This window comes from Manis javanica, chromosome 1 (genome assembly GCF_040802235.1).
Source record: "Manis javanica isolate MJ-LG chromosome 1, MJ_LKY, whole genome shotgun sequence".
Taxonomy (NCBI): domain Eukaryota; kingdom Metazoa; phylum Chordata; class Mammalia; order Pholidota; family Manidae; genus Manis; species Manis javanica.
This window is the reverse complement of record NC_133156.1, coordinates 110,365,573-110,389,789: the sequence shown is the minus strand read 5'-3', so window position 1 is coordinate 110,389,789 and position 24,217 is coordinate 110,365,573. Positions and strand designations below refer to the sequence as shown.

General features: G+C 43.4%; 1 protein-coding gene across 12 annotated transcripts in view; it reads left to right on the top strand.

Moving 5' to 3' along the window:
* SNX18 (sorting nexin 18) overlaps window positions 1-24,217 on the top strand; it is a 112,515-nt gene that overhangs the window by 49,291 nt on the left and 39,007 nt on the right. For 2 of the 12 annotated variants that reach the window (XM_037022291.2, XM_037022294.2), the window contains exons 2-4: window positions 5,575-5,654; window positions 6,147-6,249; window positions 18,480-18,573. In XM_037022291.2, the coding sequence (XP_036878186.2) occupies window positions 5,575-5,654; window positions 6,147-6,185 (119 nt within the window). In that variant the 3' untranslated portion in view covers window positions 6,186-6,249; window positions 18,480-18,573. Of the gene's footprint in view, window positions 1-5,574; window positions 5,925-6,146; window positions 6,250-9,051; window positions 11,388-12,507; window positions 12,735-18,479; window positions 18,574-24,217 lie in introns of those variants that run through there. The other 10 variants (XM_037022292.2, XM_037022295.2, XR_012131135.1 and 7 more) reach the window with 7 other exon arrangements.

The following is a 24,217-nucleotide window of genomic DNA, read 5'->3' as shown; positions in this document are numbered from 1 at the left end:
TTGATCAGCATTTACTGAATGAAAACATTGTGCATCTACATAGAGCTCATGTCAAGAGCCAGATCTGGCTTTGGGACTTCCCTGTACTGCAGGAGGAGCTCAGGTCTAGGGATGCACACATGGAGAATGTGTATCATGATGATGTCAACCACTTATTTTTGACAACCATGAATCGCAGTGGGACATACTGATTAAGAACAGTCAGAAAACCTGAGCTCAGATCTAATCTTTCCCACTTATTGACTGTGTGGCATTGGACAAGTTATTTTACTAAACTGAGTTTCCTTATGTATGAAATGGGAATAAAAATAGTACCACCTCCTAGCATTTTTTTTTAGGAATAAAATGTTATGTAGAACCATATGTCCCCATTTCACCTGCTGGGTATGTATATTTGTGAGTGATGTCATTCTACCCATGTTGTCAGAATATGCTGCTTGAAGACCTCCATGTCTAGATTAGGGAAGTTCATAATTGTATTCCTTCCCTGTGGACCCACCTCCAATGTCCAGCCTGAGGTCCCAGAGTGCCTACTTAGTCTCAGGGGTCAGTACTGGATTATCTCACCTTGCTGATGCTCCGGGCTCCCAAAAGAAGTCAGCTGTAGGCATGCTGTTGCCCAAGCCCTGTGCTGCTTAACTGCAGCCTGGCTGACCCAGAGCATAGTCCCTTCACAGCCGTTGTCAGACCTGCCCTGGTTTCCTCCGCAGGAGAGATGCTGTGACTGAGTTCCTGCTGTTACAGATTTTAGTAAGACTTCCCCTAACTGCTGGGGTTTACTCTGGGTCAAGGGGAATAAGAAATCTAAATATAACCCCTAGTGGGCTTATGGAGTTAAGAGGGGAAGATACCTCACCTAAAAATTTCATCTGGTTCAAAGTAAAAAAGCTGTGATTTCAGTTTCAATCAGGTCTTTGTGTAGCTGGAACAAGACCATTAGGGTTCATGTCCTGTTGTTTGAAAATATTAATAATGGGCCAGCTTTCTAGGCACTGAGGGCCTTTGAGGGGTGGTTCAGGACACAGAAATATGAACAACAACCAAAAGATGTCCTATCATGCTGAATTGTGGGTAGGGAAATCAATATAGATTATATGTCATTCAAGAAAAATGTTTTTCCTCTTTAGAATTGGGAGGTTTGTGTGTGTGTTCCAATAGTTAACCACCAGAAGAATGAGGGGGCACAGCTTTGTCTTTCATGGGTGGGTGGTCTTGGAGGGTCTTGGAGGGCGACCAAACCTGGAGTAAAGGCCCATCCTGGCTGTCCTGTGGAAATGCCTCAGTGGTATTCGAGATGGCATTTCCTGAGCCAGACAGGCCAGAGTGGAAGACAGGCCAGGCTGAAAGAGCAGCACATTGCTTTGACTGTGTACCTCAAGTCTTTGCCATTTATTTCATGGATAAAATGTAGGAAGAAAGTAAAAAGATAATATGGTGATCTGTCTGTCCTGACAAACTTCCTGCTTTTTGCCTGGAAAGTGGGGAATTGGCCTCCTGTCAGCAAGAGGACTCAAATCTTGTACATCCTTTTGAGCTTTGTGGGGGAGGTGATAGGGTGGGAGCCACAGAGGTCTCATCCCACCCTCTTGTGTGATCTTGAATAAAGGGACATGGGATGTCCCCTAAGTTAGATGACCACTGTGAGTTATTTGCTGGACCTGGCTTGTGTGGGGTTCGTAGGAGAGAGTCCCTAGAGTGAGTGGTAAGGTAGTGAGTGACATTAATGGCAGCATAAACAAAGGTCCCACACCTAGGATGAGCCCTCTAACAGAGTAACTGGTGGGTTAGATGCTTCTTTCCCACTGGCACAGTAACACGTAGTGGTATGTTCCCCAAATCCATGGAAGTCCAACCCATGTAGACAGAGGATGGTTTTCCTATATGGAAACCTTTCTAAGGGTCCCTCTTCAAGAGAAAAAGAGGAGATGGCCCTCATGGTAGAAAGCAGAATTAGGAACTGGGGTGTGAATTATGTATATTCTCTTTTCCTTTCCCTTGGACTCTGCAAATGGCTACATTTAGTGTCAGTTTGTTTTTCTCCTACATTATAATGTCCTTTAGCCACCCCAAATTTTGCCTAGCAACTGTTTACATCTGTAGTCTGGTGAGATGATGCTGTGGGGAAGTAGGGGATAGAGCTGGTCATAGGGTAGAGCTTGCCCAATGTTACCCCTCTGTGAAGCCAGCAGAAAAACCAGGGATGCCAAGGTGGGAAGCAGCAGATGATGCAGAGAAGTCACAGTGTGACTCATGAACAGACATATATGTGTGTGTTGCAAAGACAGCAGAGGAAAGGACCCGTGCTGGGAAAGAGGACAATACCTGTTGAGGTTAATGGCAGTCTATTTCCATTCCCTCCACACATCCCCTCTGCTAGTGAGGAGGCCCACTATGCCCAGCTCCAGCTGGCAGAGTTGAAGCCTGACACATGCCTTTGAATATACAGATTCTGGTGGAACAGTTAACTCACTAACTTGATCAGTATCTAAGCTCACAGTGAATCATTCCAGTCTGAGAACCCATCGCCTTATCCTGTCATCAAGTCTTGGTCTGGGCTCCCCTCACCCGTTCAATATCTTTTAATAATTTCAAGCATCAAGAAAAGGGAATTAATAGTTCTTATATTGAAATTGACATGTAAACAAGTGGTTAGGGAAGTACAGCAATAGTATATGAATAATAGGTTCTGGTCAAGCCAACGATACAATCAATTACTGTCTTCCCCTAGAACAGAGAGTAGTAGCTCTTCCCGGAAGAGAAGACTGTGCTCCACAGGTGAATTTTTACCTTAGAGACTGCGTACTGTCAATAACGTCTAAAGGCTAAAAACAAAACTAAAACAATGAAACTCTTGCTGTCCTATTGCCATATGGCACCTATACACACACCGTGTGTCCTCGTGGTAGGTGCTGCTCATGTTCCGGCCCCTTCTGTGCTGCCCATTGCTCCCAGAGCCTGCCCCTCTCCTTCAGGTCACTTGGCCTAAATATCACTGTGGATAATAACACCACTGTTTACTGGGAGTGGAGGCACACAGCTCCATACTTTCTGTTCACTGGTCTGAGCCAGAGGCTGCAAGTTACCCCTTCTATCCACTGTCTGGTTCTTGTGCACAACAGTACAACCCCCAACCTCTACTGGACACATGGCCACCTATCCGAGAGTTTGAATTTCCCTGCCTCCCTTGCAGTTAGGTGTGACCATGTGACTTTATTCTGGCCAGTGGATCGCAAACAACTGTGATAACTCCATCTATCAGTCTGTGCCCTTAAAAGGAAGGAGCATGCCCCTCTGTGTCCTCTCAATGGTGGAAGTCCCTCTTGGACCATGTGGAAGAAGGCAAACTGCTAGAGATGCAAAGTAGCAGAATCCAGGGAACCTGGGTTTCTGACACCAGTACCCCATGTCAGAAGTTCCCACAGTTACTTGTTTCACATAACACTATCTTGGTGATTTCTACACAGTGTCCCTAGGCCAAAGGAATACCTAAAAATTGTATTTATTCAGTAGCTATATCCAAACAATTTAATATGCACTTATGTCCTAACAACTTAGAAATCATTCAAATAACAAATACAAGAAATTTGAAAGAAAAAAATGCTCATTTTATTTTTAAATAACCACATGACTAACCAGTGTGACGTGTGTGTCTGCTGGGCATCAGATTGGACACCAGTGACATGATTGATTTGCATTTTATCAGAGCAACCAATTACCACAATCTGGGTGGCTTAAGAGATTTATTCTCTTGTATTTCTGGAGGCCAAAAGTTGGAAGTAAGATACAAGTAGGGTTTCACAACCTCCAGAAGCTCTAGGGGAGATTCTGTTACTTGCCTTTTCCAGTTTCTGAGGGTTTCCTGGGCTTGTGGCTGTATCACTCCCATTGCTGCCTCCAGGGTCACATTTCCTCCTCCTCTTCTCTGTACTAGTCTCTCCTCTGTGTGTCCTTCACAACTATACTTGCCATTGGACTTGGGGCCCAGTCTGATAATCCAGGATGATCTCTTCATTTGAGATCCCTAATTTAATTACAATGCAAAGGCCTTTATTCCAAAAGAGGTTTCATGCACAGGCTCTGGGATTAGGAGGACATACCATTTGCAGGCTGCAAACACTGAACTTCACACATGTATTGCTGTACTCTTGCTGCTGGGAGAGCACTATGCCCTGTGTGAACCCTCATGGGAGGGAGAGAGCTTAAGAAAAGCTTCACACAAAAAGAAAGAGAGAAAGAAAAAGAGAAAGAGAGAAAGAGAGAGGGAGGGAGGGAGGGAGGGAGGAAGAAAGAAAAAGAAAGGCTGCACCTGGATTCCTTCTTGCTGTGGCATGTAATAAAGTCTTAACCTAAGTAGCTTGGCTAAGAGTACAACTACCTGCTGAGCTGTGTAGTTCCTCCTAGCTTATCTCTGGATGTGGGGTAGTCTTGCCCCCACCTTTAAATTGGGAGAATTTTGTTGCATGTAAATTATATTTCAAGAAAAAAAAAAAGGGAGTGGGGTAAGGAGACCATGTGCTAACCCCTCATAATAATTTCTGTTTAACAAAATAGTGACTAAACTCTCAACACCTTGTCCATTACGTCTGAACCATAGTACTCCTAACCTCCACCCCACTGCCAACACCCCAACTACTGTACAACCACAGAACACATTTGAACGTTGTATTTTTTGCTTGGAATTACACATATTTAGCTCTTATTGCTTTAGGATGCATTTGCCCAGGACTTAAAAGGAGTATGCCTGTGCTCTGCTCTGCCATCTTTGATACAGGACTGTTGGGGAGAAATCCTCAAAGTGGCCCATAGTTCCCAAGTGGGATTGCCAGATTTCTTGGGCTTCCTTTGAAGGAAGGGACAGGGCAGAGTTGGGTAGTCAGGGGTTCCTCCAAGAATTACAGCTTTTCAACTTCTGAAGATAGGTGGTTCTGTTCTTAACTGGGGACATTAACTGACTTTGAGGCTTAAACTCTCTTAATAAAACCCCTAGTAGAAATTCAGTGACACAGATGAGCTGTCGGCCAACTTTATGCCAGTAAAGTATTTATTCTCTCTCATACTTGTTGGCAGCAGGTGGTACTAAAGTCATGGAAAGTTTAAAAGCAAATCTAATGAGCAGTCTGGAGCAAGAGCAAGGCCAACTGGCCTGTGGAGAGGCAGTAAGGGGCAGTCAGGCTGGCCACTGGCCCAAGGGGCTGGCACTACGCTCTCAGGCCAGGGTGGGCGGTGGGCCGGGAGGGAACTGCTCCCTGGGTGGGCACCCACCCAGCAGAGGTCGCCCTCAGTGCCAGGGGAGGGCTTCTCTTGGCATCATGCATTCTGCCTGGTTTGCTCAGGAGCCAGGAACTATGAGAAGTGACCACAGTCTCTGGATGTCAGGAGAGATGAGATGCAAGCAAACAGCCTCCAGAAAGCTTAAGGGGAAGTTGGGACTGGGCACGGATGCAGAAGAAATCAGTTACTCAAGGTCATGTTCCATTTTTTTTTAATTAGCTGAATGTTGTCAGTGTTGGTTTTGATTTCACAAAGCAAGATAGAACCTCTGAGTTCTCTTGATGTGTTTTTGTTCCTCTCCAGCTACCCACCTGTCCAGCCAGGACCCATGTCAGAGAAATGACGTCGAGAAGATGACAATTCCTAGTGTGGTGCTCCTGCAGGTGAAGACCTTCTACCCTTTCTCCTCCCCAACTGTCTTGTTGGTGACCCAACTGGCCTTATGGTCTTCCAGCCACCAGCTGGAAAGGTCTCTGGCCTCCAGAGTCCCTCCTCTCCTGGTAATGCCAGCATCCCTGCTCTTGGAGAAGGCCATCCCAGAATCTTGGTCTTCTTGTAAAATGCAAACACCTGCGAAAAGGAGGAAGTATAAAACTTTACTTACGATGTGGTCCTACTTTAACAAGGAATTGTCTTAAACTGATTAAAAAGTGGAGAAGTGAAGTTTGTGTTCGCTGGTAGCTCTGGGCCTATGGCAGTGGGAGCCAGCTGCAAGAGAGTGCTCCAGCTTGAGGGTCAGATGACCTGGGCTCTGACACCTTCCAGAGCCGCCAGTGGCCTGTTCTGTGACTTTAGCAAGTCACAATCTATTTCTTGTATCTCAGTTTCCTTATCTGTCAATGGGATAGATATCATCTACTCTCTTTTCTGTACAGATTTTTGTGGGACTGCAACCACCACAGTTTGGAGGATGACATAGGGATGGCTGCGTCTGTCTCCCCTCCTTCCTACCATGGCCGCCTGGACAGGTGTACCCAGGTATGAGTGAGTAGCTGGGACTGCTGACCAGTCTTAAATTAGATTCAGATGAGTAGATCAAAAAGGATGAACATGAAAACTTCATGTTATCCATCTGTTATTGATCTACTTATCTATGTATGCATTCATTGGACACATATAAATTGGGTACCCAGGATGTGCCAGGCACTCTTGAGGCCCTTTGCATCTTTCCTCTGGGCCTGCAGATTTGTTAGATTCCAGCACTGAGATAGCATGAGGCCAAGCTTTTTTTTTTAACCCCTTTGAGACATCCTGGGAGGCATTTCTATCCTAATCACTAGGTCAGAATCTACATGTGCCCTGGAGGCAGGGAGCAGCCTGGCCGGTTAGGAGAGGTCTGACCGCCTCTTTAGTTCTCTTCACATTAGCTCATCTTTGCTCCAGGACACTTAGTAACCGGCAGCAGCATGACATAGGGGAGGGTCAACAGGAGAGAAGACAGGTGAGTCTCACCTGGGGTTAGCCTCCCTTTGATTTAAGCTCGGCCTTCTGCTCCTCTTGACCCTGCCCTCACTCTGCCTGCTTCCTCCTGACTGATCTGTCAACGGAAATGCGGTTGACCTTCCTCTTCCCTTGTTTCTCATGTGTCTTCTCCAGTATAGGAGGTAAGAATGTTTGGGGAAAATATTGCAAAGTATTTTTTAAAGAAATTAGAGCACAATAGAAACTAAGGATTTGAGACAGATTTGGGATGTAGTTTTAAGGCATGTCTGGAGTTTTACACAACTCCCTATTCTCTCTGTTGCACTATTTGCCAATTTTCTGAAACCAGAATTTGCTTTTGGTAGACAGTAACCTTACACACCCTCACCCTCCTCTTCACACCAAAGAGTGAGCAAAGTGCCTCCAGGGATCAGGCTCTGCTACCATGGCCATCACCGAAGCAGGGCATTGGCAGTGATAGAACCTTAGAATGTTTTTAAATGTGGGGAGATGCAGAACTGGAGGGGTGATTGGGGTCCACAATTAGGTTGAAGGCCTGAGGCTGTTCTCACACAGGCAGCAGACTATGGAGGCAGGACCTGGGTGAAGGCCGGTGGCTCCAATATAGAAGGTGGGGGTGGGGTGGCAAAGAGGGGGATGCCCACAGGGTTGGTGGGGGCACTGGGAATGTGGTCATGGTCTGGCAGGCTTCTGGAGCCTGCTAATGTTGAGATTCTGGGAGGTTTTTCTTTCTGCTTTGCCTCCAACACTGCTGGCTGAAATAAAGAGTAAATAATAGTAAAGAAGGCTAGCGAGATTCAGGGAGAAAATCCATGGGAATGGTTCCAGGTGTCAGCTGAGCATTTTTACTTCTGTTTTCCCATCCTCATTCAGCACCTCATTGTTACATATAAGTGTAATATGTTGTGTGTGCAATTTACTATATATAATATAGTGGTAAAATATATCATTTACCTGTATATGGCATGTATAATCAGAATTACCAGTCTCAGGGCTATTCAAAAATCATTTAAAATTTTAATTCAGAGAATATTACTTGAAATTTTAAGAAGGTTCAGGATATCAGAAGTTGTTTTTTATCTGAAACCAAAACTCAAATCCTAGGAATTTTTTGTAGTCAAAAGTAGCCAACATGCCTCAATTCCCAGAGACAGATGATGCAATTTAACAGATTTTTCATCTGTGCTTTCTTCAGTCCTAGCTCTGGCAAATGCTAAAACCCAGGAACCATAGGAAAAAGGATAAGAGAAAAAAGAGACTTAGAATGCCTAGGAGGTAACTGGCATGGGGGCCTCACTGGGCATTTTTCTTGGCTCCCTGAGAAACCAGAGAAAAGTCCTCCATTTTTACCCATAATTATCAGGTTGACTCTACAGAGCTCAAATGAGAAAACAAACTGTAAGCAAGGAATGGGGACTTACCTCAGTCCAACAAGGATTTACTGAGTGCCTTCAGTGTGCTAAGAGCTAGGATTACCCAGGTGAATGAGACTTAGCCTGGCCCTGAGGGAGCTGGTGATCTATTTAAGGAGAATAGAGTGTAAAGGGGAAAGAACACTAACAATTACTGAGGACCTACTTCATTCATTCATCTAACAGGAACTTATAGTGCCATTATATGCCAGATATTATTCTCGGTGCTGGGGGTGCAGGGATGGAAAACACAGACGTGGTGCCTGATCTTGTGATGTTATCATTCCAGTGGAGCAGACAAACACATTTTAAAAATGCCATGCTGACAGTATGGTGGTTTCTCAAAAAGTTAAGCACAGAATTACCATGTGAACCAGCAGTTTTATGTCTAAGTATATACCCCAAAGAACTGAAAGCAGAGATCCAGACATATTTGTGCACCCATGTTCAAGTAGTAGCATTATTTACATTAACTAAAAGGTGGAAACAACTCTAATGTCTTTCAACACATGAATGGATAAACAAAATGTGGTATATATGTACAATGGAATATCATTTGGTCTTAAAAGAATGAAGTTCTGGCACGTGTTACAACACGGATGAAACTTGAAAGCATTATGCTCAGTGAAATAAGCCAGACACAAAAGGACAAATATTGTATGGTTCTACTTATGTGAGGTACATAGGATAGGCAAGTTTTTAGAGTCATAGTGTATAATAGAGGTTACCTGGGGCTGGGGAAGGGGTAATGGTCAGTCACTGCTTAATGGGTACAGAGTTTCAGTTTGGGGAGATGAAAAAGTTCTGGAAATGGATAGTGGCGATGGTTGTGCAACACTGTGGAGGTGCTTAATGCCACTGAATTGTATGCTTAAAAATAGTTAAAATGGTTAATTTTATGATATGTATAATTTACCATCACAAGCAAACAAAGAAACAAAAAATTCCATGCTGACAACTGAAGGAGGACAAGAGGATAACTGGGTATTGACTTCAGATGAGGTGGCCACGGATGGCCTTTCTGAGGAGGTTCCATCTAAGCTAAGATCTGAAAGTCAAGAATAAGAAGCAAGAATCAGAAGGAAAAGCACACCTGGAAGATGGAACTTGTGAGCAAAGACCAGAAGTGGAAACAGGCTTGGAATGTTTGAGGAACAGAAAGACTAGAGAGATGGAGAAAGTGTAAAAGGAGGTGGTCAAGATGAAATATAAGATGTCAGCAAGGGACATTTTGAAGCAGGGTAAAGAGTTTAGACTTTATTCTACTATGATGGGAATTCATTGGAGGGTTTTAATAAGGGGCGTAACATGACTTGATTCACAAGGTCACTGGCTGCTATGTAGATAACAGGTTGATAGGAGGTGAAATGGAAGATGGACACTAGTTTGGAAGCTATTACCATAGTGTGTGTGTGCAATGATGGTGGCTGGGTCCAGACTGAAGTTGATATGTGTTAGGGGGAAAATTGACAGGACTTGCTGATGAGTTGAATATGGGTCAGCACAAGGGGAATACATAGGGACAGGACTTGCTGACTAAAGCAACTGGGTGGATTGTGGCATCTCTGGATGAAATGGGAAGTCTTGAGGAGGAGCAGGTGTCAGGTAGAGGGAGGAATTAAGAGTTCACTTTCGTTAAGTCTATTTGGCTAAGTAAGTAGATGTGTTGAGTAAGTGGTTGGATATGCAAGCCTGGAGTTCGAAGAGACAGCAGGGGTAGAGATGTAACTTGAAGAGTCCCCCCGTTTACCCTGTGTTTATTAAAGCAATGGGAGTGAAGAGATCACCTATGGGGAGAAGTGTGGGTAGAGCAAGTGCGGGTAGACCAACCAACTGCCATGTTTCTAAACTACTGGGCACATTTCACACATCCCATCTTAGAATTACTCATGTACCTAAGTGGGAGGACAACAAATAAAACTGAGATAGTTTAAGAATACAGAAAAGAAGGAAATATGCCAACTCAGGAGGTTTGAGGTGGATTTGTGGAGGTAGCATGTTACCTGGGAGTTAAGCCACAGGTAGAGAGAGATTCATGGTGAGAAAGGCTATGGAAAGTGTTCCAGGTGGGAGGAGTAGTATGAGCAAAGACTCAGAATTGGAGGTTAGACTTCTTTTTTTAAAGATTCAATTTAAAGATCTTAGAAAAATGTAGAGCTATGTTTCTCACAGTAGGGTGCTGTGTACCAGTATGCATGTGTGTATGGGCTGTAGAGCAATGATTGTCCTGGAGGTCAATTTTACTCAAACTACTTACTTTTTCACATGGTTTTAACTAAAAATTTTTAGTAGAAAACAATCCTATTATGTCACAATAAACAAAGATGCATTTTTTAATATAATATAACATATACATTTTACAGGTATTTCAGGTTTATCATGGCTGCCTCTGACTGCATATCAGACTCTTACACATCTGTATCTACTTCCTTCTATGGCTAGGACTATTTCATCGAAAAATTTTGAGAATGACTAGATATATCCCTACATAGACAGTTATCAGGTAATTCCTACGTGAACCTTTTTCTGCCTTTGATCCATATATTGTAAATATGATCAGTTTTTCAACTTAGGAAAAGGCCTCTTCACAATGTTTCTTGCCTTTCTTTTTAGTCCCTCTAAAAGTTTACTCAGCTTTTGATCCTAATGATAATTATGATTCCTAATCCATGCTGGCCATTACATAGCTGGAGGTGACTTTATAAGGAATTGGTAGTGGCAATGGGTCAGTTGGCTGAATTCAGAAACATTCACTTCAGCCTTGCTTTCTCTCCCACCCCAGAGTGTCCTGTGATCTAATTTGACTCACCATCCCTAATTTAAGTATCTTCTAAACTGAAATTTTACTGAGATAATTAGAGATTCACATGTAGTAAGAATTAATGCAGAGAGATCTTATGTACCCTTTATCCAGTTTCCCCTAATGGTAGCATTTTGCAATTGTCCTTCTGTCCCACTTCTGGGCAAGCTGAAAAGAAAGACTGAGTTCTCCTTCCTTTAGCCCCAGTGGGGAGATTCAAACTCTGCCAGCCCCTGCCCTGTACAGAGAGCCTCATCCCAGCCCCACCCCCTACCCACAGTAAAAACCCCAGGTCAGTCTTCTTTCCCAGTTCTCTCAAGACATTTTGGGGCCTGACTGGGAAACCTGCTTGGTTGTCCCCTAAAAACTATGTTATGTGAATAATAAACCTCTACATACTCTCTGGATGTGTATATAGTGTCATTAGTCTCATCATTTGAACCTGCGTTTTGGTGGGAATCTGTCCAGTTTCTGTGGATGGCCACCACAGCATCATTCCCAGGTGGTCATCCAGGTTGCTCCATGTACCAAGAGCTCATTCCTTTGCACAGCCGAGTAGCATCCTTGATGTGGATGTTCTACAGTTTGTTTAGCCATTTACCTATTGAGGGTCATTTTTTGGTTTTCACAGTTTTGAGCTATTACAAATAAATATGCTATAAACTTCATGTGCAGGTTTTTGTGTGAACATGTTTTTATTTCTCTGGGATAAATACCCAGAAGTACAATTGCCGAGTCATAGGATATTTACATGTTTGTTTGTTGTTTAAGAAACTTCCTGACTATTTTTTTCCAGAGTGACTGTTGCTATTTTCCATTCCCACCCATAGCATATGAGTGATCCAGTTTCTCTGCATCCTCACCAGCATGTGGTGTGGTCGGTATTCTTTATTTTAGTCATCTTGAGAGGTGTTTGGTGATATCACACAATCTCTATGATGGTATTAATTTTCATAGAAGATGGAAAGAGCCTCAAATCCGTTCTGACATGACCCTGCAAAAGCATCAAACCCAGGAAGCCTGACTACGGAGTGTTACAATGGGCTCTGGAGCAGCCCATCGGGAAAGTGGAATCTAAGCTTTGATTATCTGAGATATTTATCACCAGGAGCCACTGTAAATAAGAAGTCTGTTTGTACTTATTTTGTTAGTAATTACTTAGCATTGTGGTTATTGTTATGACCATCAGTAATGAACCATTTCTAATAAGGACCATTTAAGTTACCATCTTGGTAGAACAGCAGCTGATGAGATTCTTTTCCAATTTTTCCTCTTGGGATCTGGGATTTTAAACTTGGGCCATATTGGTAAATGCACTGGACATTACATTTGTCATATGTAACAAAAAATAAAACAATGCCCACTTAATTTCAAAGCTGCAAGAAATGGTGAAGCCTCTGTTTACCCAGATTCCTGCAGCCATAGGTCCTTCTTCCTTCTCCAGTGTCCCTGGAGCCCTGTCCAAAGGCCGTCTGTGTTACAGTTTCCACTAGGGTGAGCCCTGACTCTGGGGCAGAACCGGGAAGCAATCTGTAATCAGTGTGCTCAGTGACACTGCTCCCTCCACACCCCCAGGGCTTCCCTTCTCCAGGGCTTCTCATCCAGGCCTATGATCAGAGAACTTTGCTCTTCTCTCTCGTTATCTCAACCCACAACACTTGCCTCATGGGTTGAACATTCTCAGCCTTGCCAAATAACTAGCTGATGAGGTAAACTGCCTGTCCTGTGGCAGTGGTTATGAAGACTGGAGCCCAGCTGGTTGCTGCCTGATACCGATGCCCTTAAGGACGAGCAGGTGACAGGTGATGGTATGATGCGGGGCTTTGGGACAACGGCAAATCGGGAAGCAGCGACAGCGTCACCTACAGGGATTTAAATGGTTCAAAACGCTGGCGCTTGTGGCCTTCTGCCCTCGGTTACAGTGTTGATCTCTTTAAGGAAAGCAGGAAAGTGGCCGTTTAAAGTCCACATGCAGACTCAGATGTGTAAGAGAAGGACAGGACTCCTCTAAGAACCCAAGTTTGGTGTTTTGAGGGGAGAGGTGGGATGAGAAGAGAATATGGATAGGGAAACTCCTGGGAGGGGTCTTCATTGAAAATCCTGGTCAGGCTAATGAAGTTCCCTTAGAAAAAGAGCTGCTTCTCCTGCAAGAAAAGTTGTCAAGGATACTGAAGTTAAACTTTGTTCTAAGATTGTGAAAGGCAGCCCTGCTAGCCCCCTGGCCATCATGATTCTCAAAGCTTAGGGCTGAAACGGAAGGGCAGGAAGAGCTTTAGAACTGGAATCTGTGGTTCTCTTGTTGAGTCTGCAACTGGACGTAGAAAACATGCGCTGGAAGCAAAAAGAGCCTCATGCCCATAAGACTAGCAGGCAGATAACAGACGCTTGAGGATTTTTAGTAGGGTCAGAAACCTCAGGGCTAAATTTCTAGAAGTTAAAAGAAATGTAGAGTAAGATTTATGGCACAACTTCCATGACTGGTAATCTTAATCATAGTGAGATAAAATACTACTTATAAAATGTAGATTTTACTCTTTCTAGGAATTCATAAACAAGGAAAAATAAAAATTAGTTGAGTGTCTCCACTGTACTGGACACTGTCTTGATCTTCATAACAAGCCTAAGAAGGAGGAATGATTATCCCCCTTTCATAAACGAGGACACTGAGGATCAGAGAGATGCAGAAACTTGACCAAGTCACCCACCAGTAAATGACCCCAGGGACCATGGTCTTTCTGCTTTGATTTTTATGGAAAAACAGTATAGATGGAGTGGAAGTCCAGGGTCCCAGAACTTTAGTCAGAAAGCTTCGGGAAAAAACCTGACCTTGTTGGATCTACATTGGTCTTCGCAGTACAGTCCATGTTCTGAACCACAATTGCAATAGGTAAGGGATTGTTGTCTCACTTCTGATGGCCATCAAGTAGAGAACAAACTCTTGTCACAATGCAGAAGGTTCTTTGTTGTCTAGTGCCTGGCTACAATTCTAGCCCATCTACCCATCTTATGCCCAGCAATTTACCACCACTAGCTAGGGGTGAGGGTTCTCAGACTGTGTTCCTGCCCCTGCTATTTCCCGTTGCTGGGCCTACCCTGAGTCGGCCTCTTTCATTCATTCTTAGGGTGGGTAAAATTGCAATATTTCCAGAATCTCTCACCTGGCCTTAGTTCATCTCCATATCAGTAGGTGTTTGTGTGGAGAGAAGTAGTCCAACTCTATATCAATAGGTAATTATGAGGGGGGGTGTGAGGGCATATCTGGATCGGAGAGGTTGGGTGGGGCCCCTTTTTCCTTCTGAAGCTGGGTGGGTGGTGAGAGACATGGGTGAGCAGAAGTGAACAACTGCTTGTAAGCAATAAATGTGTTTCTCCCACTGTATTTCTCCCTTTGACTGATTTCCATTCACAGGTATTTTGCCCTGGGCTGGGAAAATATTATCCCCCTGGAGTTAACTTACCCTTAAAAAAAAAAAAATTCAGCTTAGGCCAAGTCCTCTGTGAGGATATTCTGGTTCTTGCCCTCTCACTTCCCAGTCTGCCAGCCAGAATTAGTCCCTCCCTTGTCCCTAGACTTATAATCTGCACCTTTAGAATGATGCCTTAGGTAGCCTTTACCTGGTTTGGCTCCAGCTATGAACTCTGGAGGGTTCTGCTTGCCCCATGCTGGCCATATTGGCAACAGAACCCTGCCTCTGGAATCCTGGCAGTTTTCTTGAGAGAACCTTGCATTTCAGGTTGTATGAACTGATTTTTTGCCTGTTTATTTAATTAATAAATGTCTGCAGGTGCAGCAGAATTTGGTTGGTGGCTTACTTTTATTAGACCAGTTAACACAGTTGTAGAGGAGAGTTGCTAACACTTCTAATTTAATGATTCCTCAGGGTCTCCCATTTTAGTAAGAGAAGTCTAGCTCAGGTCGATTTTCAGGACCCGTTCACTAGAGTGCAAGTTTCTAGAGGGCAGAAACTTAATCTAATATAATTATCTTCTAAATGGTTGCAAGTGAAAGGCATCTGGGAGATGGAGTTCAGATGTCAAAATACCAGCATTTCAGGGAAAAATGGCACAGTGTAATTGATCTCAGGTAATGCAGGACCCATGGTAGCTGCTGTGCTTAGAGGGGGTGTGGCTCTCTCCCCAGTGTCTGGTTCTGGATTTCAGACCCAGGGACTGGGGACCGGAGGAACCTCCATGACACACGCCTTACAGACTCACCTATTAAGATCCATAAAGGCCATATTCTGTGGACCCGGGGAAGTACTGACTCAGGGACTCTAGAAGTAGGGCTACCTGCTCAGAATCACCCAGGTGCTTGTTGCAGATACAAATTCCTCATCACATTCCTGAAACGGTGCCTGTTGTTCAGGGGCCCAGGTATCTGGATTTTTGACATGTTTTCTAGGGGTCCTTTACCTATTTAACAACATTGACCTCAACAGTTGTTCTGGGGAGGGAAAGAAGTACTACTACATTGAAGAGCCACATTGAGTGCAAGAACTGTATCCTGGTTCAGAAACACTAAAATGTTAGTAAAATGTGCATTTTAGAATAAAGGCAAAATAGTCTCACACCTTTCTAGATAAAATATTTGTATTTTAACCAGGGCCCGTTAAGTCACATTGTGCTGGTTCTATCTTTGAGCTGCAGGCTTGGCTCCCCTTCTCTCCCCATGACATCCTTAGATGTGAAGGAACTCTCTTCATTGAGACTGAAATGCTGAGGCATAGAGCGAGGCTAAACCACCTAGCAATGCCCCCTTCTAAGAGAGTCAGTGGTAAGGCAAAACACACAGGCAGTGTTCTGGCTCTTGGTTACTGCCTGGAATAAGCCACAGGGCTCTCCGTGTGGGCTCTAGTTTGGAGCCTTTCCACAGGTGAATTCCTGACCTCGAGCTCCTTTCCTTTAAAATTCATAAAGGCACAGCAGAACAGAATAGATCAGAGCCCCGAGGGCAAAGAACTCTACCGGCCCATACTTCTTCTATCTCCTTGGTTCTTCAGGGAAACAAGAAGTTATTCTTTAGGAAGTATTTCTTTAAAAAGCAGGGTAGGAATGGTGTACTTCCCCTCCACAGGCAAAATTTTTCAAAATTTACAGTGCTGAAATTCTCCCGGTCAGTCAGCAGCATCTGTTGAGGACGCCTTGTGTGCAGAGAATAGAAATAGACATGGGGAAGGCTGGGGTAGGGCTGGTAGTGCCAAAGACATAGAAAATGTGCTTTCAACCCTCAAGAAACACAAGTTCTAGCTTAGGAGACAAAACTACCTCACAGGGCAGATGATCATATGCAGTGAAATTCTCGAGAGCATTTGTTCATATCTCTCTGTTCATTCATCTGTCAATGGGTGTGTCCCAGAGTTTGGTAAAGTGTGGGGGAAATGCTGCGTGTGAGGTCTGAGTCATGGGCATGGAGAATCATGGTGGAAACGCACTCAGGCTGACAGGCCCATGCAGGTGAAGGTGCTCTAAGGGGGCATGAGCAGCAGCAATGGATTCCCAGGTAGGAGGGACCAGACTCGGATCATTCAACCTGGTGCCTTCCCATCCTTCACCACTTACCATTTGTGTCCTGTTGGACAGACCACCTTTCTGTGCCTCTGTAGTTATAAAAATGGATGATTAGATCTGCTGCATAGGGTTGCTCTGAGAATTCAAATATTGTGCAGTGCCTGGTGAATAGTTGACATTCAATAACTGGGCAGTTTGCCCTTGGAGTTGAGGATGATTAAATGTGAAACTGAGATGAGAGAAGGGGTTGAGGTCACTGGAAAAAAGAAAGGGAACCCCAATTATTTAAACTTGGTATTGTTTTCCCTGGAGATTAAATCCACACCACTGTATGGAAGCTCTTTTTACTTTTCAGATATCAAACACGAAAATATGCTGCATTGCTGACCATGGCACAGATGGAAATTTCGAACAGCCAGAATTATTGGACATAGACAGGTTTCAATTAATAAGTTGATCTTGATACTCTGGCCACAAAGAGTCTAAGATGTAACTAGGAAGCAAAGATGAAAGAAGAACCCTCTGAAGAAATCAAAATGCCTACGTTATTATTTAAGCAAGTGATTTCTGATGACAGATGGCCATTAAAGAAAAAAAATCTCTTACCTGATATGGACCTTATGTGTTAGGGCACTGTGAACTTGTGACCCTCTTTCTGGGATCCTTTTTCCAGGTGTAAGGGAGAAAAAGGTTTTATCCATCAATTTTTCCAACTGTTTTATAGAGGGCTTTATCAGTTGGATAAGCAGATGTCACACTCAAATTAGCATGATTTTACAGAGTGACTGTTTGCACAAGTGTGGGCACAGAAGCAGGGAAAAAATATGCAGTGGCTCAGGGCTGGTGTCAGCAGAGCTGTTATCATCTCTAGGTCTGAGGCCTGAAGGAGAGTCACCCACAGGAGGCGATTCCCTTGGGAGAAGATATAATCTTTGATCGAAGGGGACACAGTCAGCTTGAGATGACCTTGCAGGAAAAGAGCCAAACAAATGTTGAAGGGCAGCAAAATATTCCTTTTCCTATAAGGATTATTTTGAGAAAGAGCAGACACAGGAGAAGTTCCAAAAACACAGAAGTCACCCTTTTGTAATGGAAATTTGCATTTACAAAGGAAATCTTCATGTGTAAGGGTGTCTCTCTCTCCGTACCAGGAAGAGGATGACTTTAAATCATAATAACCTTATCCATGGAGAAAGCTCCGACTTAATTCTATATAACAAAATTTACCCTTGTTTACCTTGCTTTTCCTGATAACCTCAGCAGAACAGGCCTCCTTCCATGTCTTTTTTTTTGTCTTTAGCTGAAGATGGAATTTAAACTAGAGTTCTAAGTCAACTTGTTCATTTTTCACTGGATATCTCCCACGTATACATGACATATACATGTTAATACACTCTGTTTGTTTTTCTTATTGTGGGTAAAATTGAAACATTTCCAGAATATCTCGCCTGGCTTTGGTATATCTGCATATCAACAGGCGTTCAGAAGTGGAAACAAGTAGGCTTTAGTGCATTTGCATCTTTCCTCAGGGGTGAAGAAGTTCATCTCTATATCAGTGGGTGATTACCTGGGTGACAGAGGGCTTATCTGTACCTGAGAGGTGAGGGGGAGGGCGGTGTTGTGGTGCTGCTTGAGCAGAGAAGAAAGACGGACTGGGACTGCAGTTTGTGAGCAATAAACAGGTTTTAAACTTTATTTCTCCTTTAGACTGATTTTGGTTTTTAGGAGTATTTTGCCCTGGGATTTCCTTTCCCCGGACTTACACTTGTTAATGTCCCAGCCACAATCAGAAGGAGAAAGAGAGTTACAGCTTCAGAATATGAATTCAGAGGAGGATGGCGGGGGCACACAACTCACACAATTCAATCCATATCAGTTGGTCAATAGGGTTTTATTCTTTAAGTGGTCACTCCAAACACATAGGTAATTGGAGGAGCTCACAGAAATTCCAGAACCTTTCATTTTGATTTGACTACTTGTCACATTATTCCTTCAAACACCCTCTTCTGGTGTTTGATATCCACCCCCTATTCCTTTGACCATAGGGCTCTTGAGACGTGGAGACTGTGAACTGGGGCACTGATTTCCAGGTGTCAGACACAGTGAACTTCATTCTATGCTACAGCTTCATTCAATCCTGTGAGTAATTTTGCATTCTTACCAGAAGCATGAGCCAACATACTCTGTTTTTACTGAATCTAATTTGAGTTGGGTTTCTGCCACTTGTGTCCCTAACTCCTGGCTAGTCCTGACTAGAGGGATAGGGGATATTGATTTGTAAGAATTTTGTTCTAGGTTTACACAGGGGCAGGAATGTCACTCAATAGAAATTTGAAGCCAGTTTTCTGAAATGGCAACCAACTGGCCTATCCATTTCCTAGAATATGGGTCTACCACTTAAAGGCATCTACAGAGCCAGAGAGGGGACACAACTACACTGTCTTGTGACCACTGACTGCAGCCAGTCATGATGTTTCTCAACAGTGACCTTTAGAAAGGTGTCACCTACAGTATCACTGTTCACATTCGGTGTTCACAGGGTCACTCAGGCTCCAGGGAAGGGTTAACCCTAGATTCCCTGGCTGCTCATTTCACCATACTCCTTGTTCATAATGAGACGGGTGGGCTGCAGCCAGGAAGCTCTGGAGACCACAGTGGTTTCGTCAAAACTCTAATATAATGCCTTGAATACATTGCCTCAGAGGCTGCAGACAGCTACTGTGCTAAATTATTCACTCTGACTTTTACTGGGTACCTTCCTCCCATTTCAATTACTTGGGATTTTTATAGAAAATTGGCTGTGGGAATTGGACCGCTCCAATTGCCTGGTATTAATCTGGTTTGAATAGTGAACTCAGCATGGGTTGATTCTGGAACAAGCCAGAGCATTCTCAAAAGAATTTGCGAGGGGCTGCCCTCCTCTGCAGAGAAAGCTAGGAATCTGTTTATATAAAATGTTCCTACTTATTTGTGAGACTTTTGTGCTATTTACATAGTAGCAAGAAAAAACTAGAAATGTCACTCTTAATCAAGATTTGAGGCCAGTTTTCTAAAATAGCAACCAGTCTTTTTCATAAATGTTGTGACAACAACCATCTAGTAGGGTTATTAAAATGCTTTTGAAAATCTGTCTTATAATATGAAGAAATTTTGATGTAAACACACACACCCATACATACATATAATGGTTAAAAGCCTGGCTGGTTGCTTATTCTCTGCCAGGTAGAATGTTCCGCTTACATTCATTAGCTCTGCCAAGGGTAACACCATCCCCTAGGACAATGGCTGTGTTATCCCCATTTTGCAAATGAGGACACTGAGGCTCTGAGAGATTACATGACGTGGTGAATTTAGTACAGCTTCCAAGTGGTGGTCTGATTTCAGTCTGGTTTTACATGACAAGATAAAATACTTTAAAGTTAGGCCATATTTGAAGCAGAGAAAAATATGTATTAAATTCTTTAATTGGGTTGTTTATACCCCATATTCAATGCTAACTGCCTCTTGGATTTTTTTCATTAAGATCAACAGTGTTCATAAATACAAGAAAATGGTGTTGGATCCCCACAAACACGCTGCATTATTTCACATGTGAGTTCGGTCTCACTTGATACACATCTACAGTGATTATCTCCTGGTAGAGAACTGGGAGTGTTTGAGCCTACGGGACTAAACCATGCATCCTAGGTTTTCAGACATGTCTGGATGGCCAGTGCAGTGGCAAGACTCACCCTTTAGGGCAAAGACACTTCTTTACACAAACATGACTCAAGGATAGGAGGCCAGCATCAGGAGAAGGCTCATTTGGAACTTCTGGGATTTTCTCTTTTTCCAAACCCCCAGAACATGTGCCAGAGTCCTGGGGAGATGAAATGGTCAAAACTAAAGGATCGAGGAGACTTTTCACTGGTGTCTGTAGGAGCCTGAAGCAGGAGTGTAGCCCAGCACTGCTGTACTTCAGTAAGGGGCCTGGAGGCAGTAATCTCCAAAATACAAGTGAAGGAACTAGGAGGCCCCACACTGCAGCAGGAAGGACTTGCAGGAAGGAATGGTGCTCTCTCTTCTCAGCCAAGTCCCCTCTATTCCCACAGTCACGTAATATACCAGGAGCTTCCTCACGTACTTGGGAGAAATTTGAGTGAGTAGATTCCCCAAGAGTGTGTGAGTGGCTTAGAGCTAGAGAAATATTGCCCTGTTGCTATTAGTGAGATTCTAATGGTCTTGGATAATACAGATCAATGCAAATTAAGAAAATAAAACCTTTCTTTTTTTTTTAAGCTTTTTAAGCTTTTTGTTTTTGAAGAAATATGCAAAGAAAGACAAATAAGGCTCTTTCCATCTTCGGCCCTGGCTGCAACCCTTGGCTCTTCAAAGATCTCATTTGATATACCATTCTTCTTCCCCAGGTCTTTGGAACTTTCACCAACTTTAGGTCATAAAAACAGAATATGAATTTTTTTTTTACCTTGACTGTGAGTAAACAGATCTTTAAAAGTGTGCTCAGTTCATTATACAGAAATGTCTTAGTAAGGCTCTCGGTGTTTATGCAAGGATCACAAATACCCAGTAGTCCACTGAGCAGCTATTAATCTGAAGATACACATTGACTAAATCCACCAATGTCATATTTGCATTTTAGAAGATCAAACTAATTGAAAATTAATTAACCAATCAATTGCATGCTATAAAGTATCAATCAGGTACCACACTATGTGGAAGCTTCATAAAATGATATACTCTAAATAGTCCTAAGCAATAATAATCGTGATGAATTTTCCTGTTATTCAAGTCACTTTCTAAGTTCTCTCCACTTTATGACTTTTTCTCATGGACAATTTGAGAGACTTGGACTCTAGAGGATTATTGTTAACAAATCATAGTCTCCTTAATACTTAATTTAACTTTTATTCTTTCTAGTGATCAAATGCTTGACAAGAGTTTTATTTTTCCCAGTGTATTTACTGTGAGCCAGGCATGGTAAATGAGGACATAGAAGTGAGAAAGCAAGGAGAATTCAGCCCTATAAATCACATGTTCTGGAACACCTGAAGTAATGCAGAGCCTACAAGTACCTTATTTTAGTGTTTGGGGACATATTGGAGGAAAAAATTTAATTAAGACCTCAGTGCCAATATTTCAAAATTGAACTATAAATACATAATACTGTGGCAAAAGATTCATCAATATTTCAGCTTCTTCTTAGGTCGTTCAATTTCCCTTCTAATAGGAAGAGAAATGAACAGTCCCTGTCAATGGGGAGTATTTCAGGGCGTATGTAATAATGGAAACTGAAAATTCAGAGCAGATAAGTCTAAAGCAATAGAAAAATTCCACTCAAACTTGGTGTCCCGCAGTTTCCATCTCAAGGGGTGAATGGAAGAAAAAATAGCTGTCAACTCTGTGCTCCCACTCCTCACCCCCAGGATATGTGGCTGTGCAAAGTCTCTTGTAAGCCAGGTCAGTACAAATCTATTCCTGAGGCACTCACATGAAAGTGTTTCTTCTCTTGTAGTTAATTGTTAGCTAAAATGCCAGGAGGGTGAGTGAAAGGAAAGTAACCGAAATCAACCTGCTCTCTGGCTAGGGTGTCAGAGAGTGCTTTCCTTTCATATTTTGACACTTGTATGTTCAGTCAAAACAGCTTGAATTGGATGTTGTAATGAACGTGTGCTTTTGAGCACCAGAATCCCTTTGGAGCTATACCTCCCCTGATTTCAGGCCATGATATTTGATGAAATGATCCCATCTTGTATCCCTGGGGGTGTATATGTGTTGGTTGGAGGGGGTAGTGGTGCATGTGCATTGTATCAGTTATCTATTGCTGTGTAACAAATAACCCCAAAACTTATGCTTAAAACAATAAACGCTATCTCACATTTTTTATGGATCAGGACTCTGAATGTGGCTTTTCTGTATGCCTTTGCTCAATAAGTCTTAACAAGTCTTTCTTGTAAGACTGCCACACCACGGTGTCTGTGAGGGCTGTAATTATCTCACAGCTCAACTTGGGGGAGGTCTGCTCCTCTGCTCTCTCCATGGCTATTGGCAGGCCTTTAGTCCTTGCTGACTCTCAGACAGAGCCATGCGTTCCTTGCCACATAGGCCTGTCCATAAGGCAGTTCACAATACATCAGGGTAAGCAAGATGGAAGTCACAGTCTTCTTGTCACATCATCTCAGATGTGACATCATCTCAGATGTGACATACCATCACTTTTGCTGTATTCTCTTCATTAGAAGTGAAGAATACACAAAAGAATACACTAAGACAAGAATACACAAAGGCATGAAAACCAAGAGAAAGGAACCAGTGGAGGCTGTAGGAGGTTGAGAGCTGTTTTCCAAGGTCCCAGGACTGCCTCACACAGTGGCTGAAGTTGTATCAAGCAGGGGGGAATGTGTGAGAGGACCAGTGAGCGGCTAGAAACCAGCCCAAGTTCCTCTCCCAAGCTGCATGCGACTCAGAGCTGTGTTCACCAAAGACAATAACACTGGCCAAGCCATGCTCCCTGAAGAGCTACACCCTCCAGAATGGATGCTCCTCCCTTTAGTAGAGGGCTGTGGGGGTACCATGAGGATCCACAGGCTGACTGACAGAGACTTTTCAACCTATGCAAAGATGTCCCTGAGCTCCTGGAGCCCAGGCCCTAGTGCAGATTTCCATTATCTACACCTACAGTTGGGCTTCATAGGCAGTATAACTATCATTCAGCAAGGTCTTATTAAGTCCCGGTACCCAAGCATAGAAATATAGCAGGTGCTTATTAGGCCCTGACACATACACAAAGACAACTTACATGGGCACCGTGCTAAGAGCATGCACCTGTGTCTGCCACTTGAAGCCCACATTGTCGTTGTGCTTTACTGGTAGGTAATCATTTGAAAAACACAGCTGGGATGTTGTATTTCCTCTCTTGTAGTTAATTGTTAGCTAACATGCCAGGAAGGTGAGTGAAAGGGAAGTGACCTAAATCAAAAGGTGAGGACTGAGAAGTCATCCATAACAACTCAGATCCCAGAAAGTCACCTGAGAGGACAACACTGAGCCAATTATATTATCATCTTCTTCCCTGGGTTTCTTTCCTAAGTGAATGACACCACCATACTCCCCAGTACTCAAGTTGGAAACATGGATGTCATCCTTCACCTCCATCTTTCCTTCCCCTCCAAGCTTGAAGAGTGACCAAATTCCATCAACTCTACCTCTTTAACACCTCTTATGTCGTCTCTGCCTCTTTACCCTCAAGACTTCACTGCCTCAGTCCAGCAGTCACCATCTGTAGCCTGGCCTATTCCAGTGGTTTGTATCCCTGCTTCCAATCCTTCCTCCAGGCAGTTACCCCAAAGGATGTGGAAACACAAGTCTGATCGGGCTGTTCCCCAGCCCGTGCCACTCCTTTGCCCTGACTTTCTTTTCTCCTCCCTTGTCTTTCTAACGCACATCTACTTCTCAGCTTTTTGAGTCAATTTGTGTATCTGTTCCTTGAGGAAAACCCTCTCCTTTTACCTTTCTTGAAGTGACCACTCCCTTGTTTGCACCCTGCTGTGTCCAGAACATGCTGCTTCAATACCCCTGTGTCCTGTACACTGCAAATTCCTTCAAGGGACATCTTCACCTACAGTGTTCAACATGGCCAATGTGGCAGTGTAGCCACTTATTAAGTGCCTGTAGTTTCATGAATGTTGTTTCATATTTTCTTCCCCACAAAGCACTTCCAAAACACTGTCTAACTTAAAATGTTTTTTTCTGAGACTTTCATCCCAGCTCTTGGGAAAGCCCCTTG